At 39.7% G+C, this 24,783-nt stretch overlaps 3 protein-coding genes and 1 non-coding gene across 5 annotated transcripts in view; 2 read left to right on the top strand and 2 right to left on the bottom strand.

Annotated features, from left to right (window-relative positions):
* The first annotated feature begins 1,964 nt into the window (after positions 1–1,964).
* On the top strand, positions 1,965–3,850 carry LOC131678191 (adenosylhomocysteinase). The gene is made up of 3 exons (XM_058958219.1): positions 1,965–2,198; positions 2,311–2,501; positions 2,704–3,850. Exons 1-3 carry the CDS (start codon positions 2,174–2,176, stop codon positions 3,784–3,786), a joined length of 1,299 nt encoding a protein of 432 aa, XP_058814202.1. The 5' UTR covers positions 1,965–2,173; the 3' UTR covers positions 3,787–3,850.
* On the bottom strand, positions 3,841–18,034 carry LOC131678139 (uncharacterized). Its single transcript, XM_058958215.1, has 7 exons — positions 17,779–18,034; positions 16,854–17,226; positions 16,665–16,791; positions 16,112–16,255; positions 14,978–16,048; positions 14,722–14,913; positions 3,841–4,042 (listed from the first exon to the last, which is right to left on the bottom strand). The coding sequence occupies exons 2-7, from the start codon at positions 17,100–17,102 to the stop codon at positions 3,879–3,881; spliced, it is 1,947 nt and encodes a 648-aa protein (XP_058814198.1). The 5' UTR covers positions 17,103–17,226; positions 17,779–18,034; the 3' UTR covers positions 3,841–3,878.
* Positions 4,519–4,590, bottom strand: Trnap-agg (transfer RNA proline (anticodon AGG)). The gene has a single exon. It is a non-coding gene; the product is annotated as a tRNA-Pro (tRNA).
* The window catches only part of LOC131678155 (uncharacterized), a 55,993-nt gene continuing 43,173 nt past the window's right edge, over positions 11,964–24,783 (top strand). Inside the window, exons 1-2 of one of the 2 annotated variants that reach the window (XM_058958218.1) lie at positions 11,975–12,100; positions 12,340–12,555. The gene's annotated coding sequence lies outside the window, so the exon portion shown is untranslated. Of the gene's footprint in view, positions 12,556–24,783 lie in introns of both variants that reach the window. The other variant, XM_058958217.1, reaches the window with a different exon arrangement.

The following is a 24,783-nucleotide window of genomic DNA, read 5'->3' as shown; positions in this document are numbered from 1 at the left end:
CTTTATATCAAAATGATTTTTTTTACTTTTCATAACAGTACTTTCAATGAGAAAATAATCATTTACATGAAAAAATCGTAAAAATGGCAATTTTGATATTGTTGTCCCAGAATCGCCCCATATTTCTTACAAAACTATGTAAGATAGCATACCGTTGTCGTTGTAGCATACCGTTCGAAAGGTCTAGTTTTCTTCTATCCAAAATTGCTACACAATCAGAAATCGGCTGAAAATGACAACGTACTTTCTTGAGTAAATGCTTTTTTGCTGAAAGTCACGATTTTGCGTGTATGCTACATTATTTTGCTTCGTATTATACTAGTTCATTAGAAAAATTCAAAACAACTTCAGCAACGTGTAATGTACCAAAAATTAACCTATAATAGTTGACACATTTTACTATTTTGACTATTGATTTTCAATTGACAATAACTTTTTTTCACGAATTGAACGAAAAAAATTTATTATAATTTAATAAAACAAACTTCTCGAAAAATTTAAAAAACTTCTACTTGGCACATTGACGACCCCCTTGTACATTGAAAATGTCCAGCACGAACTTTTTCGACGGTTTTTCGAAATAGCACCGAATGACAAAAACATAAACGAATGACGTAGTGGTCTTTTATGTTGCCATAAGTATTGGTTCGGTTCGGTCATAATTTTTTCGAGATAAAACGTGTCCCTAAGTGTGCGAATTGGAATCCGAGGTGAAGAATAGCCTTTTCTCATTTTTCATCGTGCGGCAGGATACTCGTTCGTTTGTTTGTGTTTACCTTCAGGGTCCCGGAGGCCATGTATAATTTAAGAAGTATAAAACAGGGCGAATTTCTTCACCCACGCCTAACTTTTAAACAAACAAACAAACATAAAACCCTATTCTATAACAATATGCATACATAGTTTATACAGTTGACACATAGAAGGTATGTGTGCGCGTGATAACAATAGCATTTCTTCTTCATATGAATTTTAAGCGGTTTGAAGCTAATAGAATTAACGTTTGGATTTTTTTCAGTGTGGGTTTAACAGTTAAGCGTGAGTAAAGAAATCATCACTACCCGACCAGCAGAAAATAACTGGACAATAACTCAGTGTACTATTTGCCGATGTCATACCAAAACCTGGGGTGACATTGCGCATCTCGAAACGAAAGGACTATTGTATACAAGCTTGTATCAAAAAGTCCATTCGAAATGGTTGGAAAACGTGGCCCCTAGTATTAATTGATCATTAATTAAGGTGTTAATCAGGTATTGAAGAAACATTCTTCAATACCTGCTTAATACCTCAATGAGTATTGTTTTAGTATTATTGATGCATTTCAGTGATTTTTTACAAATACCAAATCAATGTCATTTTGAATACCTCCACACATTGAATTTCGTTATTAGAAGGTTGAAAAGGATTTATTATTATTCAGGTATTATTATAATTTTTTTTTATTATCAAACATGTGGTTAACTAGTTATTCGTGGATATGTCTGTGTTATTATTTTTGGTATTTTACATCTTATGCAGAGCTTATTGATACCATAATGTGATATTCAGTTCTCGACAAACATATGATTACGGCCTAAAAGCCAACTGTCAAAATCCACTTTGAATGGAAATTCCAGGCAAACCGTTACTAGTCGAACACAGTTCACAACAGTTTATGAAAGAGAAAACTTTTCTCTTTCGTTTACTACCAACATCTGAGATTGGCGTGTAACGGTTTGTCGGGAATTTCCATTCAAAGTGGATTTTGACAGTTGGCTTTTAGGCCCTAATCATATGTTTGTCGAGAGTTGTTAGTATGGAATACCTGAATTTAGTATTTCGCAGTTATTCCTTCTGCTCGGGTAATCACTCAAAAGTGACAAATGTTCCCACCTTCCGTTCATATTGAGTATCATCAGCGTTCATTGATGCTGTCACTTTGGTTGCTGTTAGATGCTGTGATTTCAGTTGTCATTTTTTACATTATCGAATTTATTTACGCACGTTTTGCAAAAGCCGAAGTTCTCTGGCGCACCGCATGGGAAGAAGTTGGTGATTAGTATTTCTTCACGAAAATCAGCAGTTGGGTTATCAAACCAACGCAGTTATTAACTTTTTGAAACTGATAAGTAGCTCCATTCGTTAACCAGCTTTTAATTCGTGTAGTTCATTGCGCCCAACGGAAGAAAGGATGTCCAAGCCGCCGTATAAGATTGGTAAATTTGAAGTCTATTTCACCAAAATTGTTCAATATTTGTTATCCTTATTCTAATAGCTTATTTTACAAATCGGATTCTAATAGTTTTTTGTCTTTTTTGTCCGTTTTAGCCGACATTAGCCTGGCCGAGTTTGGCCGGAAGGAGATCATGTTGGCCGAGAACGAAATGCCCGGACTGATGGCCTGTCGCGCTAAGTACGGTCCGCAAAAGGTGCTGAAGGGAGCACGAATCGCCGGCTGTCTGCACATGACGATTCAGACGGCGGTGCTAATTGAGACGCTGGTCGAGCTGGGAGCGGAGGTATGTCGGTTTGAGAGTGCGCAATTTGAAGTAATTTTAAGCCACGCGAAGAAAGAAAACAGCTATTGTACCTAGTGACAGAGCAATGATAAGAGATTTAACGATAACCTTGACCTGCGAGTATGGCTGGGGGTTGGCGTGAACTATGTTTTGTGAGGCTTTCATTAGAATGTGAATGATAACGCTGATTTATTTTCCGTAGGTTCAATGGAGCAGCTGTAACATCTTCAGCACGCAAGACCACGCGGCAGCGGCTATTGCCAAAACCGGCGTTCCGGTGTACGCATGGAAAGGGGAGACGGATGAAGAATATATGTGGTGCATTCGGCAGACGCTCGTTTTTTCGGACGGGCAGCCATTGAACATGATTTTAGATGACGGTGGCGATTTGACCAACCTGGTTCATAACGAATATCCGCAGTATCTAGCCGGAATAAAAGGAATCAGCGAAGAGACAACCACCGGCGTTCACAATCTGTACAAGATGCTGAAAGAAGGCAAACTGGGAGCACCGGCAATCAACGTAAACGATTCTGTCACCAAGAGCAAGTTTGATAATTTGTATGGTTGTCGGGAGTCATTGTTAGACGGAATCAAAAGAGCCACGGATGTTATGATTGCTGGAAAAGTCTGCGTGGTAGCAGGATATGGCGATGTCGGCAAAGGTTGTACCCAGGCTCTGAGGGGATCTGGCGGACGTGTGCTGGTAACGGAAATCGATCCGATCAATGCGCTACAGGCCGCGATGGAAGGTTTCGAAGTTACCACAATGGAAGAAGCGAGCAAGGAAGCTCAGATCTTTGTGACTACAACCGGATGTACCGATATCATCATGGGAGAACATTTTATGAATATGAAGGACGATTCGATAGTGTGCAACATCGGTCATTTTGACTGCGAGGTCGACGTGGCTTGGCTAGAGAAGAACGCAACGGAAAAGGTTAACATTAAGCCACAGGTCGATCGCTATCTTCTTCCCAGTGGGAACCACGTCATCCTATTGGCTGAAGGACGCCTGGTAAACTTGGGATGTGCTACCGGGCACTCCAGCTTTGTTATGTCGAATTCGTTCACTAACCAGACGCTAGCTCAGATTGAATTGTGGACCAAGCCAGAGCAGTACAAGATTGGGGTTTACGTTCTACCGAAAAAGTTAGACGAGGAAGTCGCAGCCTTGCATCTGGATAAACTGGGTGTAAAACTCACCAAACTAAACAAGAAGCAGTCTGAATATCTCAATGTTCCGATTGAGGGCCCGTACAAGCCGGAAATTTACCGTTACTAGTACGTTACAGTTACATATGAAATTAATCAAGTCAAATAAAAGTTCACATTTTTAAAAAAAAATATAGCTAAGAGATACTTTATTTAATAATACTATCTAATCACTGTAGGCAGTTTTGCCATATTTTCTTCTTGCAGCCGAGTGCGTCTCGGTGTGAGGACAAACATTTCTAGACCCCAGCTCAAAGCAGTGGCGAAGGTAGCAATATTGAGGCAGTGCAGTGTGACGGTGTAGTTTGTTTGATCGCGAACATATCCTAAAAGAGACGAACGAAATTATTGGGTGATTGGATTATTTATATTCTAAAGCGATTGGAAAATATATAAAATTCGTAGGCGAACGCATGAAAGCCCGGTTTGGTTCGGATAGTGTGAAAGATCACGGAATAAAAATCGCCGGAGAAGATTTAGCATAGTAGGGTAGACGGTCTTATCTCATTAGTCATGTTGTCACCACGTCGTTGATAACTCGGTTCACTGTCTTGCATTGCGCTTAAATAAGTTCCAGCATCTTTGCTCGTTTCTAAGAGGTAATCCAAAAAAAATTGAAAAAAAATGTAAAATACTCGCGAAGTGAAAAGTCGAGTACAACGCACCCTTATCCTACCAGTTAAGCTAATGCATTAAATAGAGATAGCAGACACTCTGTTCAAATGGGTGGGATGAATAGAGGTGCTAAGATGAATTAGGGCACAGTTACCCTACCACGTTTCGAGAAAAAAATAATTTACGTGGGCTCGTCCGGGATTTGAACCCGGGACCTCTCGCACCCTAAGCGAAAATCATACCCCTAGACCAACGAGCCCGATGGAAAACGGAAGGCAAATTGCGCATCACTATCGATAAGCTGAATTGAATGAACGCAGTCAACTCTAAGGTATAATCGGTATATTCAGCCTTAATCCGCTAGTATTCTGTTCGTCTATTTGTTTGAAGTGGCTGTACTGTGCATTGGTCCGCCCAACTTTTGAGTTCAGAGTTTGGAGTCCTATCTACTTAAACAGTGTGGAAAGAATCGAATCTATACAACACAGGTTTATTAGATTTGATTTGCGCAGGCTACCGTGATCCGCATCGGTTACCCAGCTACGAAAATCGGCGTCAACTTATGAACTTTGGACACCTTGCGAACCCAGCGGGATCTCTTCAAAGCACTCTTCGTAGCAGACATTCTGCAGAATAGGATCGACTGCACCGCTCATTTGCAGGATATTACGCTCAACGTCCTCCCCAGAGCTCCAAGAAACAGGCATTTGCTACGTTTGCCATTTCGTCGAATGGGATGGGATGAACACAGCTATCAACGGATCCAGAGAACCTTTAATTAAGTCGCCTCGGTCTTCGTCTACCATCTTCTACGCGCAACACTCCGTCGTCGGTTTACGAGTATGTTCTCAGGATCAGATCCACACTGACTAATAGCGAAGACTAGATATTGATATGCAGTCTTCACTAATAGTCTTGTCCTGATTAGTTAATAATATTATGTTCGTCTATATTATTTGTATTGTATAATGTGTCTTAATTGTGTATTTTAATGCTAATCTTTTAATTTGTATTTTATGTTAATTTATTAATTATTCCATCATCATTGGGGCTTAACAAAAGCCTGTTGATGTATACAAACAATAAACAAATATAAAATTCGGTCAAAAAGCTGATAAATCGGGTCTTCGCTGTATAGTGAATATCAGACCATTTTGATTCAAGAGTAATTTGTTGGTAGGGCGTATTCGTAGATGTTTTCGCCTGTAGGTAGTACTTTTCAAAAAAAATATTGACCTATCATTTATACAGTAACTGTTTTTAAATAACGATATTTTGATAGAATGGTAAAGACTTATCAAAGTGCGTTGGTATTGTGTTGTTTTGACGTTTGATTTGGGTGGATCCAATTTCTTTTTTTGCCCGTGAGATGCTACCCGTGCAAAAACACCGCGTAAAAAATTCTTGCGAAAAAAAATCCGGGCTATTTCGGAAAACCGTGTAAAAAATATCAGTGCTATTTCGAGAAACCGTGCAAAAAAAATCTGAAAAAGATCTTTTTATTAAAAGGTTATAGTATTTGATAATGAATAATGTTAGACATTTTCAATGTACAAGGGAATCGTCAATTTGCCAAGTAGAAGTTTTTTTAATTTTTCGAGTTTTTTTTATAAAAAATATAGGGGAAGTGGGCCAATTCGTACCGCTGGCCAATTGGGACCACCAGCTGTTTCTCTGCTATGGTAATATTTTGAAAAGCGTATATATCATTTTCATGGCTGTCATGTAGCTTTGTTCTATCTCACACATTTTTTTCATTTCGCAATTCGAAATTTAGTGAAAATCAAGTAGGAATAACTTGAACCAAAATAGGAATTCATTTCTATTGCAAAAAATCAATAATAAAAGGGTGGTCCGAGTTGGAATAGGGTTGGGGAAATTCGAACCTTTCATGTACTTTTGCGCAGAACCGTTTATACCCAATACGGTAAAAGATCGGAAAAATCTGCCTTAGAAAAAAATCAGGCTTTCAGGAGAAAAAAAAATATTTGTGAATCGGTTGACACGTTCCAGTTCTGTAGATCATAAACCCTTACTAGGTTCGAATTGGCCCAGTTCCCCCTAAATAATAAAAGTTGTGTTTTCGCAGGATCTCACCGGAATTTTTTGTAATATTTGTTTTTGTTATGTAACTTATGTATTCTGTAAATGTTAGAAGCAAATATTTTTTTAAGGTTGAGCCAAACATTTTTTTTTGCTTTTTCAAATAATTTATAATTATATCAAAAAGATTGTGTAAAACATTTCAGCATGGAACTCGAAGTATTTCACCAGATATTACAATTATAATAGGCCTATCGCTGGGCGTTTATTGTAAAATTGCCTTGTTTATTTTTAGCTCAAGAATGTAAGAAATAAATTTGGAAGGAATTAAAATTTTGGTTATAAATCTGACATGGAATGACCCATTAATTATATTTATTGCTATAGTTATACTCGCTACTCCTTATCAATTGAATCTTAATTATATCAAATATGGGCATGTGATTTATTTCATTTAATTAATTTCATATAATACTGTAATATTGACATTGTATGTGTATCGTTTATAGGGTGAGGAGGGTGCATCAGGACATTATTGAAGTTACAACTGGACAATGATGTGGTAGCCAATCGCAGTCAATGAGGAAAGGTGTTCTTTCATTCGCGTCGGGTACAGTTCTCTCCAACAGTTGTAAACAATTTGACATACAGCATTGCGAGTTGTGCCCCGGGTGTATTGATTCTGTGCCGATAGCAGGCTGCATTTGGTGGTACAGGTTCCAACAGAATGAAATAAAAATATGTCTACTGACTAGGGTTTCACCTGGAGATTTTTACTGGCATAGTTCGACACATTTACACATTTTACAGGATATTAAGCGATTTTTATTACCTACTGAGTTGAACAGAAACAAGCTTATTTCTTTGAATCCGTTTGTAACTCTTCAGGTTATCAATTTAGCACTGTTTGGAAAATTACCAAATTGACTTATATTGACCGTTAAGTGCTTTGTTTTGTCAAAGCATAATGCAGACCACTTGTCTGTATCGTTCACATTAAGCTGTACATTGTTCGCGTTTGCGAACAATTTTGTTCGTTTAGGTAGGTGTAAAATTTAACTGCCACGGCAACTGTAAAGAATCCAAAAGCACCAGCAACTTCTGCTGTGGAGGATAAGCCAATCAAGTATTGCTCTCCTCAAAAGCGGTGTGGGAAGCATACTGCGATGTTTTCCGATATTGTTAGTGGAGCGCAACGAATCCGGTTATTCGTAACCATGCTAGGGAAGTTCCAACAAAGTAGCACAGCTCTCCTATTTGGAAAACAGACGCTACAGGAGTAGCCTGCGAGAGCACGGCAAGAACTCGTTAGCAATTCAGTACTATATAAGTAAAAATTATCCGTCGTCTCACAAGACCCGGAGAAAACGATGTAATATCCGGAGACCCGGAGATCGGCCCCGAAAACCGGAGTCTCCGGGTGAAACCTGGCAGGGTGGCAACCCTACTACTGAATTTCTGCAGATAAAAATTATTACGGCAAATATTTCTTATGCCCAGTGTTTTTGAAGGAACGAACAACCAAGCATTTGATTAGTTCACTCCTGCGACGGCTGCTAACTGTTCATTACAAAGTAGTACAAAATGTGCTCGCTGATAACCATGAATAACATTTCAAGTGAAAAGTTATGAAAACGTGTGACAGTGGCTAGTTAGATGCGCGAATTGCGAACGAATGATGAAGCTGGAATATTTTTTCGCGAACGTTTATCTCATAGCTCGAATCACCCGAGAAGAGACATCCATTCTGTGAAGGAATAGACCAAAACGATCGATTTGCTTCTGCATTTGTTGTTGCAATTTCGAGGCGGATGCATTCACTGCGCCAGGTTGCTTTGTTTAATTTTCAACGCAATCAGTATGCTTCATATGAGAAAAAAACTTTCCTGTGAATGGGGAACGAAGATTTCGAGACTCGACTTTTTCAATGCTCGCGAGCAACGAATTGGATCCGTCTATTCTCGAGGGAGCATAATAAGAAACTACGGGATTATTCTAAGAGAACTGTGAATCAAAAAGAAGAACTCTCAGGACTTTCGGAAATCAAAAATTTCATTTAGATGAAAATGATATCAAGTGCATGGAAGATCAAGGTCTGATGTCAAAGTAAAAAAACAAGTTTTGAAAAATATCCCTTGATTTTCTTGAGGACAATGTAGAAAATATCTTTCTTGGAACTTTGAACATTATTTTGACCTTCGAATTTTTCAAACAAACTAACATACCATAATAAAACTAAAAATTACCAGGAGTTTAGGGTTTCTTCTAAACTGCTATGAAGAAACTTGTCCATACAAACTTTAGTTTTCAACCATGCAGTAATGTTCTAATTTTCTTAAAATAGCTTCACCATGGGTTTTAAGAACCCAAAACTTCAGCTAGTTTTCACTTTTATTCGGCGTCTTATCTTTTATATGACACATATTGTATTTTCTGGTGTCAGACGTCATACATACTAATGAAAAATAGTTGAAACAATATTCTATTCGTTTTTCAAATTGTGTAACAGAATCAAGCTGTGCTAAATCTGTTCCAAAAAATGATTGAAAATGGAACTGCACTGCGATCGATCTGTTTTAGTCGGTGATGTAAAATACAACAGCCCATATAGAACTCAACAGTGTGAAAAAACAGCCTATGTACTATTATCACGCATCATTTGTTGAAAAGTACTTTGTACTATATAGTATCAAATCTATAAGGTGATTTAATAATTTCCACTATATTATACTGCTTCACTTTTTAGTCAATATTTCGCCTGAATTGCGGATAGTCGGGCAAGCAGGGTTTTTAAAACAAATGTTCAATGTTATGCAATCTGTGTCTGCGCTTTAAGAATCTTCTAGAATTTAAATAAAATTTGGGGCAGTCGAATTGGAGAGCCTAAAGGGGGGGGACCTAATAGGGTAAAAGGGTATAATACGCCCCACCGGGGCTAAATGCCCCTTTTCGATTACCAGGATTCCAGAATTATCTAAAAAGTAAAAATGACTGATAACAGTATCGTTTCATGAAATCAACGTACTAAGTTAGTTGGTATTTTTATGTTGCAAAACAACAATATATACAAAAGTTTCAAAAGAGCTACTTTTATGTAAGCTTCCACTTTTTCCAATAGCATTACAACCAATTATAAACAGCCAGATTCGATAGAACTATTTCAAGTAGCTTACTAGAATATTATAGTTATTATCTTAGTTTTTAACTTGGCTTAAAACTATGTATGTATGTAGAAATAATCATTTATTCACAACAGCTCACCACCGGCCAAAACGCCCCACCCATTGTTGTGGGGCATACCATCCTCTTTTTGTGGGGCATATTACACTTTCACCGGGGGCATTTTGCTCTGGGTGAAAGAAAAAAGTAGAATTCGGCCATCTTTGAAAAATGTTTAATAGTACTTGAATCAGGATGTTTTTAATAAAAAATGAAACGGGTACTAATTTCTAACTAATATAACAATAAATTTGAGTAGTTAGTGAGAAGATCATAGCGTCGAATGATAATATATAGCTATTTTTGCTTAAGGGGGGCGTATTAGACCTGTTTACCCTACATATTATTTGTTAGGAAAAGTGCTTAGTTTGTCTTTTTGAGTGATCGACTTTGTTAACACCACAAAGAAGTTAGCTACTGTCTATTTGAACAGAAATACATCCTGCTGTATCGATTTTGTTGGCTGTTTTCGGCAAATTTGAGACTAAGTTCTATCTCATGCCTCCACGCGAGTCTAAGTTTATTAATGGCATTTGGTCCTTAGACCGGCGACGACTGGGTGCTATCAGCCTTCTGCCAATAGTAGCAGAATGAGAGGGTGCGAACAGATCTAGCGGAGAAAACAATACCGTCCAAACGAATAGTTGTTGGGAAATCAGCTCCAATAAGACTTTAACTTGACTAGTATCGATGATCGCGCGTCAATACGTACTGAAAATTCGCCGCGTCTGTTTTAATGAATCTAATTTCAAGTTCCGTTATTGGTGGCAAGCCCGTGCATCAGGTTACCGAGCCTCTGTATTTCCCTTTAATGTTCGGTATAATCGTTCGTATACGTGTATTTCGCAAACAATCCGATATTAGAAATAGGAAATACTTTCGTTGATTTATAACATCTCGAGCTATCATAACTCTTTGTGTGTATAACGTGTTATCACTCGGTAGTTTGCAACCCAAAAAAATATATTGTGGAGAAGGTATAGCGAAATTAGTCTAAATAATGTGGCAATAAATAGTGATCCGGCCTATTATGCAGATAAGATTAGCTTTTCTAGGCAATACTCCCACGATCGGCTGTGTGGAGTTAAAATTGCTTTTGTTTAGAAAACATAGGATACTCTCGGTAGCCGGCTACCCAGTGTTTAAAAAGAACCAAAGACTAAACAAGCTCTTCTTTTTCGAGCGATCGTGTTCTCGAAAACTTACTAAACTACTACCTAATGAACTATGTACAGGTCGCATCGCTTGCATGGAGCGAATCCTAGAACACCAACTTCGCGACACCTATGGAAGAGTGTGATGAACCTTCTGTATAAGATTCCTCATTTTATTCAAACGATCACCGGGTAAAATTAGCACCGACACGATAGAAACCACAAAAAATTCGTCGCGTGATTGAATATTATTAAGAAATATAAGCAGTGCTCCTTATAGCCGGCTTTCCGGAGTTCAAGTTGCTTATTTTGCTAATCGTATTAATACAACAAATGATAAATTTCCCACATTCTCGGCAGCCGGCTGCCCAGAGCAATTATTACATGATAACGCCACTGGCACACTTACTAACAACTCTCCCATTCCCGTGATACATGTGGAGATGCAGAGGATTCCTCGGTCTCTAGTAGCAACATGTATCGGACTAACATTCCTTCCTTTCCCAGAAGATCTGCATTCGGACGTGGCCGGCGTCGGTATTGATCAGCATGCAGGGATCAGAATAGATTGTACAATGTGGCTCATCATGTTATTCCCAAGCATGTTGTTCCAATGAACATTTTGCAACCTAATTTGGTTCTGGTCAATAACGGAGTAGCAACTACGGGCGATCTCTTATGCTTATGCTATGCTTACCACAAAGAAGTTAGCTACTAACTTCTACGATCAAGGAACGCGAGAGCAGAGAGAACCGATCGAGAACCGACTTCCCGCAGGGTACTGAACCGATAACACTTTATTTTTGTCACCAATAAAGGGAAAAGACACCTACAATTCGACTGTTTGGGCAATCATTTTGGAATGAAAAATGTAAAAGAAAATTTCATGAATGAGATACTTTTGAAATAAAGTTCATTTTTCCCCAGAGCATAACAAGAAATGCCAAGTACAACAGCACGTGCATCACGTCTCACGCACATGGTTGAATCACGCCTATATTCCGCGGAATGAGAGAACCAAATCAAAACAGAATACATCTTGGAGAGAGCGAGAGTGCAATTGTAATTATGTTTCCTTTATGCTTTGTACGCCACTTCGCGTTTGGCTGTGTTAGCAATAAATGGCTGTTACATATCCATGGTGCTGTTGTTGTTGCTGCTGCTGCTGCCGGGCGCGCTGTGACTCTGAGCTGTGGGAGGGAACAGCACTGTTCTGCTTTTTAGTGCCCGACTCTCGTTGGATATGAAAGGAGTTGTTTGTGCACCAGTCAGCCAGCCTGTCAGCTGATTCCGACAACAGCTTTTCGCTCCATCCGTCCGTTGGTCGTCCGGGAAGTCGTGTCGTGTGTGTGTGTGAGTAGAGTGCAAAGTTAATGGAAAATTTTGGTGGCTTGACTTTTGTTTGGTAGCTCATCAACGAAGTGTTGTGGTGTTCATTGTTCGTTTTCAACCGGCTGTGACCGCAGTTGACTTCGATGAGGAGTGAAATGGCGACAAGCCAAACGCAACTAAAGTAGAGTTTGGTGTGGCAGTAGCCTATCTCACAGGCGGAATATATTTTGATATAGTTTGATTTTGTGCAATTTTCTTAGTAAGAAGTAAGGCTTCTGATGTTCTGTGACGTATTGGAGATAGCAAAACACAGTGTGTAACAGTATGCGGGTTTATGTATGCTATGCAATCGTGTAAACTAGAAGAGAATCAAGTGAAAAACAAAACAAGCGATTGCCGGGAATTCGTACAATCATCTGTTTCGTTGGCTCTTGTATTGGTGTTAGCAAAGAAAGGAGCATATTTTGCAATTTGATGTAAGTATAGTTGAGTTATATTTTATTGCGTGAGTCAGTAGGGTGAAATGATAGATTGTTACTCCTAACTTTTGTCATTCCTCATTCACGAATGTTGTTTAGCGTATTTAAAAAGTGCAAAGTGTAATTTGTTTGTTAAAAAATGAATATTGTAGACATAATATATACGCAACATCTTTTTTCTTAAAAACTCAATTCAAACTGCACATAATCGCACGTCAGTTCCATGTGAGTTTTAATAATTTTTGATGTACATGTGAAATATATTGGGATCAAATTGGAATTTTTTTGTTTATTTTCACTTCTGCAAATTACTCGGTCCCCTTTACATCCTTTCCCCATCAGTGTTTGCATAATAAACTGGTAAAAATCTTTTTTCGTTAAAATATAATGGATAAAGCTTAGAAAGTTTTAGGGCTGCGCAGGAATAATCGAAATAGAAAGCTCTAATATAAAAGTCTTCTCGTATTTTTCCCAGTAGAATTATTTCGGAATTTAAATGAATTTTTACTTCGGATCATTGTCTTTTACGATCGGCCAAATGATTTGTAAAATAATAACATGACAAGTACATTAGTACTTCGTATAGTCTAGATGTTCAAAGCCCACGCTATAGCAAAAGAGCATCTCGAAATGGAAAACAGCCCACGTCCACGCAAGTAAATTCTCGATAAACATATGATTACGGCTTAAAAGCCAACTGTCAAAATTCTCTTTGAAAGGAAATTCCGGACAAACCGTTATTCGCCAATCACAGATCTTGGTAGTAAACGAAAGAGAAATTTTTTTTCTTTCATTAACTGTTATGAACTGTGTTTAGCCAGTAACGGTTTGTCCGGAATTTCATTTCAAAGAGAATTTTGACAGTTGGCTTTTAAGCCGTAATCACATGTTTGTCGAGGTATGTGCGCCGATGCATTTTTGATCGGCGGCGGCGTAAGCGACATTTTTGGCCCGCAGTGTTGGCGGCGTCACGCTGTTGTACTTATCGGCGGCGGCGCGCTGGCGTGACGAACATCGACATCTTTGTAACCAAAAGAAAAGCCATGGCAGTACAATTCCTCACTAGAATTATCGGTTTCTAATCGGTAACTGATTTCTGTACAAATACTGAAAATCATTTCGGGGTGGGGCTCGACCACACAACGAATAATTGATGAGACCAGAAACATATCCTCCCAGCCGCCAGATCACGGTTACAACTTCTTGAATAATAAATAAACCTAGTATTGATAAAAATATTTGTGTTTTCAAAAAACTTCAAAAAGTTCACAAAAAACGTGGCATTGTACATTGTACGTTTTATGGGGTTACTGTGGTTGTGTCCGCGTGGCCGCTTCTCACCCCAGTGTGTCCGTGTTCAGTCCCATCCGAGGTCGTTTTCTGAAGTGAAAAATATGTGATCACGGCTTCCTTAGGGAAGTAAATTGGTCCCGATCCATGTGTCGCCTAGATGGGTCGATATCTAGGGTCCAGATGGAGGAGTCACCTCTCTCGCATCGGTGATAGGCACTCAGTGCGGACCGACGGAAAAAAAACTATATCGTCTAAAAACAGCCGAGACTGGTCGGTTCTCATGGTCTGGAGGGACAAGTCTGTCTTTGCCGTGAGACATGTTGGTAGAATTGAGCGATTCGTAGTAACACTACCTATGCTTGATAACGGCCAGCAGAAGACAAAAGATTAGTCCGTATGATTTTGTGCCTGTTTCTAATGATCCTGCCGTTTTTAGTTTTTCGATCTGTATATTTCACATCCTTGACCTCCCTTGAGTACTATGGCTCTAAATTTTCACAACAGTCCATTATTAGTAATCTCTAGGTAATCGAATGTCGTTAATATGCCTTGTTTACGTTACGTAAAAAGTGATTATTCCAGAATTTATGACACTTTATTCACGACTTCAGAAAGCAAAGCTAACAATCGGAAAGTAAGTGAACTGATATCATAGTAGTTTGTTTAGTTTAGGTAAAAGTAAACATATTGAGAATTCTCGAATTCGCGAATTATTGGCGTGGGAAAAATGCTTCAGCGGCGCGCCGTTCGGCGTCTTTCGGCGTGGCGCAGTAGCGCACATGTCTTCACTCGAGTGACTTTAACTACCAGTAGTTCATCCTTTACTCTGCGAAATGAAATACCTGTAATTGGCGCACATTCGGAACTTACCCACGATAGGTCCCACGACAAGGCAAAACACTCCCGAAAACAGCAACTGAATGCCAGTGGCACCCGGTAACCTATCCAGCGGTACGTGCGAAGGAATGGCTAACGCCATGAATACTGTGCGAAGCCCTTTGTTGAACCCTATCCAGCATGCCGTTACCAGAACTACCGAGTAGGTATGAATGTGTGCCAAGACTGGGAAGAAATAAAAATTTTCGTTAATAATATTGTTTTACTTTGGTACAATAAGCTGACTCACCGATTCTTCCTAGTGCCATATTTAGGATACCAAACAGGAAAAACGTTCGATTTTCCCAGCCGATCTTTCCGGCGATAAATGGAATGAAAAATCGGCAGCAGATATCCATCGCACCGAGCAAGGACATCGCAGATGCTATCTGTTCCTTGGTGAGCCCGAAGTCTCCTAGTACGAATGGGGTCAATACAGAGAAGTTCAGCTCGGCAAAGTTAGCCAACGTAATTCCGATCATTATGTTGACGTAGATCGAATCGTTCAGTAAATCCAGATCGAAGAAAATTGCAATCTTCTGTAATAATGATAGATTTCGAGGATTTTCTTCCATCTCTTCTTTTACCACGTTATTCTTATTCAGCATAGCTTCTCGTTCTTGATCGCAAGTGCAGCGTTCTGTTTCGTGATCAACGATTTGCTCCAGTTTTCTAGAGGCCAGCTTGAGTACTTCTTTTTCGCGATTAAAAGTATTCGACTGTCGTCGAAATCTTGCGGGGCTAGTTGTGCCCTGTAGTGGCTCGCGTTTAACGGATTCCACGGCGGATCCTAAGTTAATATAGGATGGCCGAGATGATGGTACTCGACTGTTCGGTCCCAGAGTAACCCGAGAACCGTAAAGAGAGAACCAACCGTCGTTGGCTCGTGCTAGCATCGGAGTACCCGGATCGATGATCTCGTATCCTGTTTCATTGGCGTCGTCTGCATTGTACAGGTACTGACTGGAAAGAAGACTGTGATCTTTCTGGGGCATATTGAAAGCCGAATGGCAAAGGTCGCATTGTGGTGTGTTTTCGGGTTTTAATTCTTCAACATCCTTTGGAGGTAGAATTTTGGCGTGCCAGTGCACTGGCTGAAGAAGCAAGGAACATACAACTGCATTCATTGCAATTCCGGCGAAGATAAGTACAGTTCCGTTGACGCCGTAGCGCGGTAACAGATAGGTTATGATGTGAGGTGCCACGACGGGTCCAAGTGCAGTGGCTGTCCAAGAGAAACCTGTCGCGTAGCGTCGTTTCTTCTTGAAGTAGGTATTGAGGGCCAACGAATTGGCGGATGCCGTTATACCGATGCCAGATCCTGAAATGTTGACCAAAAGATTGATAACCAGTTGCGGTTGGTTAAGTTGTTTCGAAATCTTACCGTATAAGAACGAGAAAGTTATCATATACGAAATAAATGAATCCGATATCGTAGTCAGTACTAGTCCCAGGGTTACCAGAGAAGCGCCGAAGAAGGCAACCTGCCGGAAAGTGAAGCGCCGGAATATTGGGCCGTTCATGAGACCTGGAAGAATTTTTGTTGAGCTGTTTACAAGTAGTGTTAGGATTATGGATTTTTTCGCATTTTAGGTTTTTAACTGCTTCTATGTTGTTCGAACAGTTATCCATGAACTGCATAGTGCCTTGAATAGGTTAGGCTAGTGGTAATATTAACATCTATACAAAGTTGGCTTATATATCAAGCTGTTCTACTGTTGCAGAAAGAAAGAAGAAGCCAAGTTGAGGATTGCCGTTTCGACTAAAAATCGGCGAAGAAAATCGTTAATACCGAATACCCTGTTTAAAATCTGGGAAAGGACATTAAAAAGGATAGGTGCTTTGCTCATGATTTGTGTATCATGTTTAAAATTATTCCCGATCTGGTCGCAGCCAAACGAATTAAGAAAGAGCTTTTCCTCCCGGCACTCACTTACCAACAATCGACATCAAGGCCGCATTCGTGTTGATAAAGGTCGTTATCTCCGACGAACTGATCGACAGTTCGTTCATTCGATCCCGGAACAACATCCCGAACTGTTGCAAAACTGGAAATGTACACAGCTAAAAGAGTTTCACATGATAACTTCAGAACCAATACAGTCGAACGAGAATGGAAAACTTACATTGGAACATCCGGCCGCTAGCACAATCATCCAACCCCAGCCCCCATCGGGTGCAACAAATTCCGTGCCCAGTTTCGGTTTGTTTTTTACTGATGAATTTTTCGGAGCACGTGCTGTCACCAGAACCGGCCTCGCGGTAATTGCAGTTCGATTGTTTAACTCATTATTAGCACTGATAGGCAGATTGTCGTAGTCACTCTCACCATTTGCGCGCACGTGCTCCACCGAACCTGCTGGAATCGCAGCCATGCTGTGTCACTGCTTGTTTTATGTGCTCTTTAAGGGGTCGTTTATGACTTTCAATGATGCACTTTGCGACGTTTTCTGCTCATGTTCCGTCGGGTACTGGAGATGGCAAAGGAAACTGGTAGTCCTGAAATAATGCATCCATAATTAGCTATAAGATAAGAAGCATGACGTCTGTACTTTTGAAATAACTGCAAAGCGATGATTTCAATGATCGGCCATAAATCAAGGTATCCCTGGCAATTGGGTCATGGGCACCTTAAATGTAAGTGAATGTTTATTATTTGCTTTATCACGGATGCGTTATCTCTGTTGGTTTTTAGCAACTCAATTGAGTATTAAGCAGCAAAAGATATTTATTATGGCTATTGTATTAGATATACTACGCAATCATCATTCTATTACAGTTGATACAATTATTGTGATTGGATTTTCACGGTTGTAGTTACATGATTTTCCCTTGACTTGAGGAAGGCTTCTTGAAAGCAATTGAAATCCAATGATAATTGAAATTGTATACCTCAGTGGGATATTTAACAAAACACATATAAGCGGCCAGAAAAGCTATGTACCTTTGTATTTCTAAATCTCCTAGCTAACCGGTAGGTTGCATAGAAATGCAACAGGATTTGATCCACCCGTTGCTGTCGATTAATCATACAAATACAACGTAACTCACCTCTTGTTGTTCAACTAACTGGAACTGGTTGCTGCTGCTTCTGTGGGAAAATTACCTTCCGCATCGTATCCCAGCTGAACGGCAACTGAGGATTATCAGGTTAACAGAAGCAATTAAAATATTGCAATATACGTAGCATGATGATAAAGCATCCACTCATCGACAATCGACGTCGTCGTCATAACCACTATCATCTATCTATTTACTAGATGGTTTTCTCGATGACTATTACTGGTAGCCTATTCTGGTGGGGGAGGAGGTGGGTATGTTATTTGTTATCACAATGAAAGGGTAATATTGCACCTGTTGACTCTGTACAGGGTGCGTAACGAGTTTTTGCAGTAAATGGCATGTTGTAGAAATAAATATACCATATATATTATTTGCAATGAATGTTTTGTGTTTTATTTTCTGTCGTAACATATGTTAATCGTAAATTAATTCGTAAAAAAAATCGCCCTCCCTTTTGATAACTTTTGTTTAACGCTTCCAGAACTGTCGCATCTACCTTTTACCATGTTTAGATCAAAAGATGTCATCACCTCCCCACATAAAATCATCCAAAGGATTGATATCGGAACTACTATGAGTCCAAATTTCTATCTCCTAAAGCACAGATTATTCGTCGGATTGGGAACTCCGAACACCCGACTGTCCTTGCCGTTGATCTCACTGACCCTGCTAGATTTTTTAAAATCATTTTTCGTCTTTTTTGTCTCGACTACATTCAGCCGTATTGGAATGGCCTTTGTATTTTTATTTCAGGTAACCCGTAATAAAAAGAGGTCAGCTGCTCGATTGTTGTTATTTCAACATCTTTACGTTTATTTAACATAGTTTATTTACGTCCTGCACCTGACAGAAGGAGGTATACATGGCTGCCAGATATATCTCCGCAAATATAAGAAACTTTCTGCAAAAATTCGTTACGCACCCTGTATAGAATTGTGATTAAAAGTTTTCTGTAACAGTGCGATTCCAGTTTTTTTAGTTTCCGGCGTGTATTAGGCAAAGAAAGGCATTCTCTCCGAGGTTGGCATAAGCCTGGGATATCCTGTATCTCGCGCGATGCCGCATGTACTTTCTGGGACCGGGTGTCCTTCTAAAATTTGCAAAATCTACTATGCAAATCTCTAACGCGGGTGTCAGAAAAGTGAATGCTAACAAAGGCCGTGATAAATTGGGTGCTTGATAATGCTAGTTTGCGCTACGAATGGACGAAGTGATGGCCAGGCTGGCCTTGTGGTGTACAGGATGTCAGCTCGATATTCATTGAGTTGAATTCATTTCTGAACCTTTTACTGATGTTCGAAATAACATAGATGTACAGGTAAAAACCGCATTAGAGAACGGGATAGAGAAACGGATCAGGTTCTCCGATGTTGCTTTCGAGGGTAAGTTGGTTTGCTGGAATAAAAGTATTGTCGAAAAGTTGGAATATTTTTATACTGGAAATGTTACGCGTGAAATTTAATTAGTTGGAATGAACAGAGAGGGAGAGAGAAAGAGAGATGAAAAATCATGATAAACAACGACGATGAACCAACGTTTATTCAAATTGGTGACGATAAAAATAATGGAAGTTAACGTTAACATAAGTTAACGAATATATTTCGTAGCAGTCAAACGAGGCGCAAGACCGGCCTGGTCATTGTGATGAAGCCAGCCGAGTCGTTACACTGTAATGATGACACAAGGTAATATTTGAAGAACATATTGGATCCAAGAATACATGACATTAGTAACTTTAAAAACGGTAAAGATGGCTTGATTATTGTGGAGTGTGATAACAGTAAATTGGTGAAAGAAAATATAGTACGCATACTAGATGAAAAGTACAACGCCGACACCTGGTAAGCCAAAATTGAAAAAATGGGGAAGAGTCCTCGGATGTCTTCATGGACTTATTAGAAAGTCTGAATACGGGTTTCCTATTCAAGATGTGAAAGTTATTGCAAATTTCACGCTGACAAATATAATGTTATAATTGAGATTGATAAAGGCACTTAAGACGGCCTGTTATCGGCCCTTAATGTGAACGTTGGTTGGAATAGGACTTTTGCTTTTGAGGCCTTTGACGTTGTGAACTGCTTCACATCATAAAGATTGTATTTTTCTCTTATTTTACTGCATGATTATGGATTTTAATATAAGTTAGCCACGAGCACGCACGGCAGTTTAAGACAACCTTGAAATCGAACCAGGCCTAGAGCTCATCGGGATGAATTGAAGCTTTTGTAATTATCGCGTTCCGGAATTGATGATGGAGATGTTTGCTCAATATTATGACTAATCTATCGAATCTAAACATAATGAGTTATTCAAATAAAGATATAATATATGGTACAATATAGAATTTCCCAGAATCAGTAACACCCCCACCCCCAAATGTCGACACAGCACAGCAACTTTTGTGGCAATTGGTGGTGCATTCAACGCCTGGGCTGTGGAGTGGAGCAGTAGAGTAACCAACACAAGAGGGTATATACTGCAGGAATCTCAAGCGAAGTTAGACGTACGATTGGGCAATGAAGGTTCCAAGGATGACCGTCGAGTACGCTACGCGCTGCTTGTCTCAGAGTCAGAAGTTCGGCAGTATCGGAGCCACATAGACAGGAGCCCAAGACATCATTTTGGGAAGCTGGGGCCACTTTAAGACGGAAGATCAAGCTTGGCTAGTCAGATTGCCACAAAGACCAGTGCCGAGAAGTATACACCAACTCCTGGGACGGCGCGTACCGAGTCGTGATGACGAAAATGAAGGGCCCGTCGAAGCCAGCCAAAATGTGCCCGGGTAAGCTGCAGATAATCGTTGGGGCTTTCTCCCCAAACCACGATTCAGCTACCTGATCATCGACACCGTACGGCGAAGAAGAAGCATCGAAATGACTGAAATCAAAGAAAGCCCCCATTTCTGATGGAATACCGGACACGTTTAGGATGGTGCTGCGGGAAGTGTCTAGATGAAGGGAACTTTCCCGGAATGTGGAAGGTACAGAAGCTGGTGTTGCTGCCAAAGCCAGGGAAATCACCGGGCGATTCGGTATATGCGTATATGTTTGCTGGATACACTTGGAAAACTCCTGCAAATAATTATTCTTAACAACTAACGAAATATATGGATGACGAGCGCGGACTGTCCGAGATGCAGTTCGGATTCCGCAAAGGAGCATCGACAGTGGGTGCAATTCAGACAGTACACGAGAGTGCGGAGAAGGCATCTAAACGGAGGCGAAGAGGAGATCGATAATGCGTTGTGGTTACAGTAGATGTGAAACATTCATTTAACAGCGGCAGCTGGTGAGCCATTGCCGCAGTGCTGCGCAGAATGAGGATCCCCGACTATCTATACCGGATCCTGAAGAGCTGCTTCCATAGTAGAGTGCTGCTGTACGAGATGAACGAAGCGCAGAAGTCAATGCTAGTGACAGCGGGTGTTCCTCAGGGCTCCATTCTCCATCCAACACTTTGGAACGTGATGTAAATCTTGACATTGCGGCTGCCCAGGATAGCAAAAATCGTGAGTTTCTCAGAAAACGTGTCCCTAACATTGATGGATGAGGTACTTGAAGAAGTGGAGGTGTCTGTCTGTGACGGAGACAATAAACGCTATCGAGAACTGGATAAACGGGATCAAGCTGCAGGCACCTCCCCCCAAAACGCAGGTGTTGTTGGTCAGCAACTTCAAAGCGGTTCAGCGAGTGTAAATCGATGCGAAGGACCGGTCGAGCTTCAACAACAACAACTACGTCAGCAGCCCGATCTAGTAATCGATACTGTGGTGGGTTCTCTCCAGGGGTGCGGCGCTGAAAACCAAGCGGAACCGCGAAAAGCTGAAAAGGACGTTCCGGCTGATGGCCGCACGAGTCGCGAGCACATACATAACAATAGCGTCAGAGTATGTGTTATCGCTGGGACGATCCCCATCTGGTTCACTCTGGCGGAGCATATCGAGTGCTACAATCGGGGAAACATTAGAAACATGAGAAAGATGCTGAGAATCGATTCGATGGCGAGGTGGCAGCAGGAATGGGACAATACGAAGATGGGAAAGTGGACCTACCGGCTCCTTCCAAACCTGTCGATGTGGATCAATAGAAAACACGGAGACAACTGATACAGTTCCTGTCGGGCCACGGCTGCTTCAGCAAGTATCTTTATCGGTTCGGGCACGCAACGTCACCATTGTATCCGGAGTGTGAGAACATTGAGGAGATACCGGAGCATGTGGTCTAGAATGTCCAAGGTTCAAAGCGACACACAAAGAGATGACATCAACCCGGATAATGTAGTCTACAGAATGACAAGCAACGCAAACACGTGAAACGCGGTCGACAGAGTGGTGACGCAGTGCACGACCGACTTACAGCGGAAATGGCGCGATCTACCACTGGAGACAGCTAGCTTTCCTGCTGCCATACAGATATTGCTACGTTGCATGTATGGTTGAAAACTTTGAATTTTTTGGTTTTTGTCTATTGTTTTTATGAAACGAATAAATATCACAAAGTTTAGTTTGCTTATAGCAAGTAGCATTTAAAGTTTCCCATTTGGTTCAGATTTTTGAATACGAAGAATGGACTAATTTTACCTGCAGTTTGTTTGAATAGAAAATCCTGAAAATGGGGGAACGAATAAATTTGGTGCAGTTTGTTCGAACAGAAATTAAGTTATCCTGAAAAAATCAAGTAGACCTATATTTATGTTGGCCACACTGTATACATTTTACACTTCGAAAATGAATAATCACAGTCTCATATAAAACAACTATCATTAATTTCAGTTCACCGGATAAATAAAACATACAAAATAAATAATTTTATCGCTTCCTCCCTTACGTGCGAGCTATTTTCTGGGCGCTCCTAAATTTAATAAACAAAACTCATCCATTCCTGTGTATTTATTTCTTTGGTTACTATTGGGAAAGATATTTTGTCACTTTATCGCTAAATCCGTTGAGAGAGTTATGAATGATCGAAATGTTCTCATTATATTTGTAGGGTCGGAAACTGAGCGGCTTATCTTATCCGGAAAAGACGTACAAGCGATTAATCCCTACTTGAGCGAGTCAATGAGAATTACGGTGCCTGATCACAGTCTGTTCAGACTCACTTGAAAGTCGGCATCGACGACTCGTTCTTTAGTTGTATCCAAAAAGTTAACTGTCCGCGTAAAAACTAAAAGTTAGCTTTTGATTTTGCTCTGCGCTGCGACTACACTGTCCTTTCATACAAATGTTTGGTGGCGAACTGACGCGCGCCGTTAACGAAATGCATATGAAAAGTGTAACATGAGGGTGGATTCCAACAGCTGTTTGAGGTCTGCCGGCCAAGGAGAATAGAATTGGAATAGAAGATTTCACTCTTTTTTTGTAAAAATCCTTTTATTTAGGTATTATAAATCAAACCTCTGGTAACTGTTGAATCTTTTGTGTTTGCATCCATATTTTGTTTATAAAAATCATAAAAAAACGACATATTAACCGACACAGTAGCGAAATCATACATCGCTTGAATCGAACATTTGATCGAAAATTAACTTAATCGCAGCATCAAAAACTTTGATTTTACACTTTCATTCGTATGATCTTATATTTTTCACCATATTGGAATAAAAATAAACAAATTGTTCCGAGGTTTCAATCAAAGAAACTGCAACTTTCAATTAACGTGTACAATCAAAACAAAATTTGTTGTAGGAAGCACGACAAGTCGTGCGTATTTTTGGAAAGATTTAATTTTACATTTTGAGTTCTATTAACCGATGAAAGTATACAAAAGAACCAAGGCTCCTTTAAGTTAACACACCGAATTGTGCCAAGCAAACGTTTTCAAAAATGATAAAACTTCGAACGATTAAGAGTGCAACGTAAATCCATTTAGTTGCCCTCGCCCTTTTCTCCCATTAGTGTATTTGTATTATATCAGTAATATTCCCCTTTTTATTCCTGATTAAATCATTTGTTCCATTCGACTTGTTGCAATATCAGGCAATTTAATACATTAGATCTTTCGTTACATTCGAATGAAAAGCCGCAAGCTCGATTTTTTGCATTCGATCTTTTGGCATAAAACACAAAACATTGTAGATAAGTCTATAAAAATTGATGAAGTTTTCCAAACTTTAGCCGATTGTGAATGTGACATCATCGTGTTATTTGAAATATGACTGCTACCGAACATTACTCGCTTTCAGTCTTCTGTGATTTACACTATTTTCCGTTGTGATTGAAACTATTGGTCACGAGTACGGTATGGCTGTAGTCATAAAATTTCGCACGTGCTGCAAATCTGTTTTTGTTGAGAGGTGAAATCGCTTGGAACAAGAAATTATACAATATAAATTTACTCGGTAATCTCTTTTCCCCTGCGTTATAGATAGAAGGAGTCATCAAAGTTACGTGATGTTTCTTCTACTGGAAGGTTTTATGGAGGTTTCTGAAGAAAATTCAAAACTTTTCAAAATATTTCAAATGGAATTTTGGAATTTTCTAGTATATACAATGCTTTTAAAATTTTACTTTTTCCTGTGAAATTTATTTTTAAATAATTGATGTTTGCTAACAGTATAATGGAATCTATCTTTATCTTTCTAATGACACTCAAAAATTGGAAAGGTGAGAGAACTACTTATTGGGAATTCTAAAATTTGTAGGCAAATATCTTTTATATTTACATGCAAATTAAAAACAATGAATTGAAAAATTTAAATTCGGCGATGAAATACTCTAGAACTAGGCTATGTGATATTCATTCAGATCAGATCAATTCAATAGTTCGGCACTTGTCACTAGGTGCACGACTGAGTTTAAATGAATTGACAGTTGATCAGTTAGACACACGGTTCACATAATTGTTCATCTGGTTCATTAAAAAAGTTTGCATAAGAATTCTATTCCTATTTGTTCTACCATGGAAAGCTGTTCGCCGCGATCCGGTGCATTGAACGGGTCAGTTCGCCAATACTTTATTTCAAAAATAGACCAACATCATCAACCATTTGTGC

The sequence above is a fragment of the Topomyia yanbarensis genome, chromosome 1 (assembly GCF_030247195.1).
Source record: "Topomyia yanbarensis strain Yona2022 chromosome 1, ASM3024719v1, whole genome shotgun sequence".
Taxonomy (NCBI): Eukaryota; Metazoa; Arthropoda; class Insecta; order Diptera; family Culicidae; genus Topomyia; species Topomyia yanbarensis.
This window is presented reverse-complemented; position numbering and strand designations above follow the sequence as displayed.

Bases quoted from the DNA above. Each gene is read 5' to 3' on its own strand.
- LOC131678139 (XM_058958215.1), bottom strand. From the start codon at position 17,102: ATGGCTGCGATTCCAGCAGGTTCGGTGGAGCACGTGCGCGCAAATGGT. The intron at 16,049-16,111 runs GTAAGATTTCGA...TCAACATTTCAG, and splicing joins AACTTTCTCGTTCTTATACG to GATCTGGCATCGGTATAACG. The intron at 4,043-14,721 runs GTAAGTTCCGAA...CGTCTCTTTTAG, and splicing joins TGTCGTGGGACCTATCGTGG to GATATGTTCGCGATCAAACA.
- LOC131678191 (XM_058958219.1), top strand. From the start codon at position 2,174: ATGTCCAAGCCGCCGTATAAGATTG. The intron at 2,199-2,310 runs GTAAATTTGAAG...TGTCCGTTTTAG, and splicing joins CAAGCCGCCGTATAAGATTG to CCGACATTAGCCTGGCCGAG. The intron at 2,502-2,703 runs GTATGTCGGTTT...TATTTTCCGTAG, and splicing joins TGGTCGAGCTGGGAGCGGAG to GTTCAATGGAGCAGCTGTAA.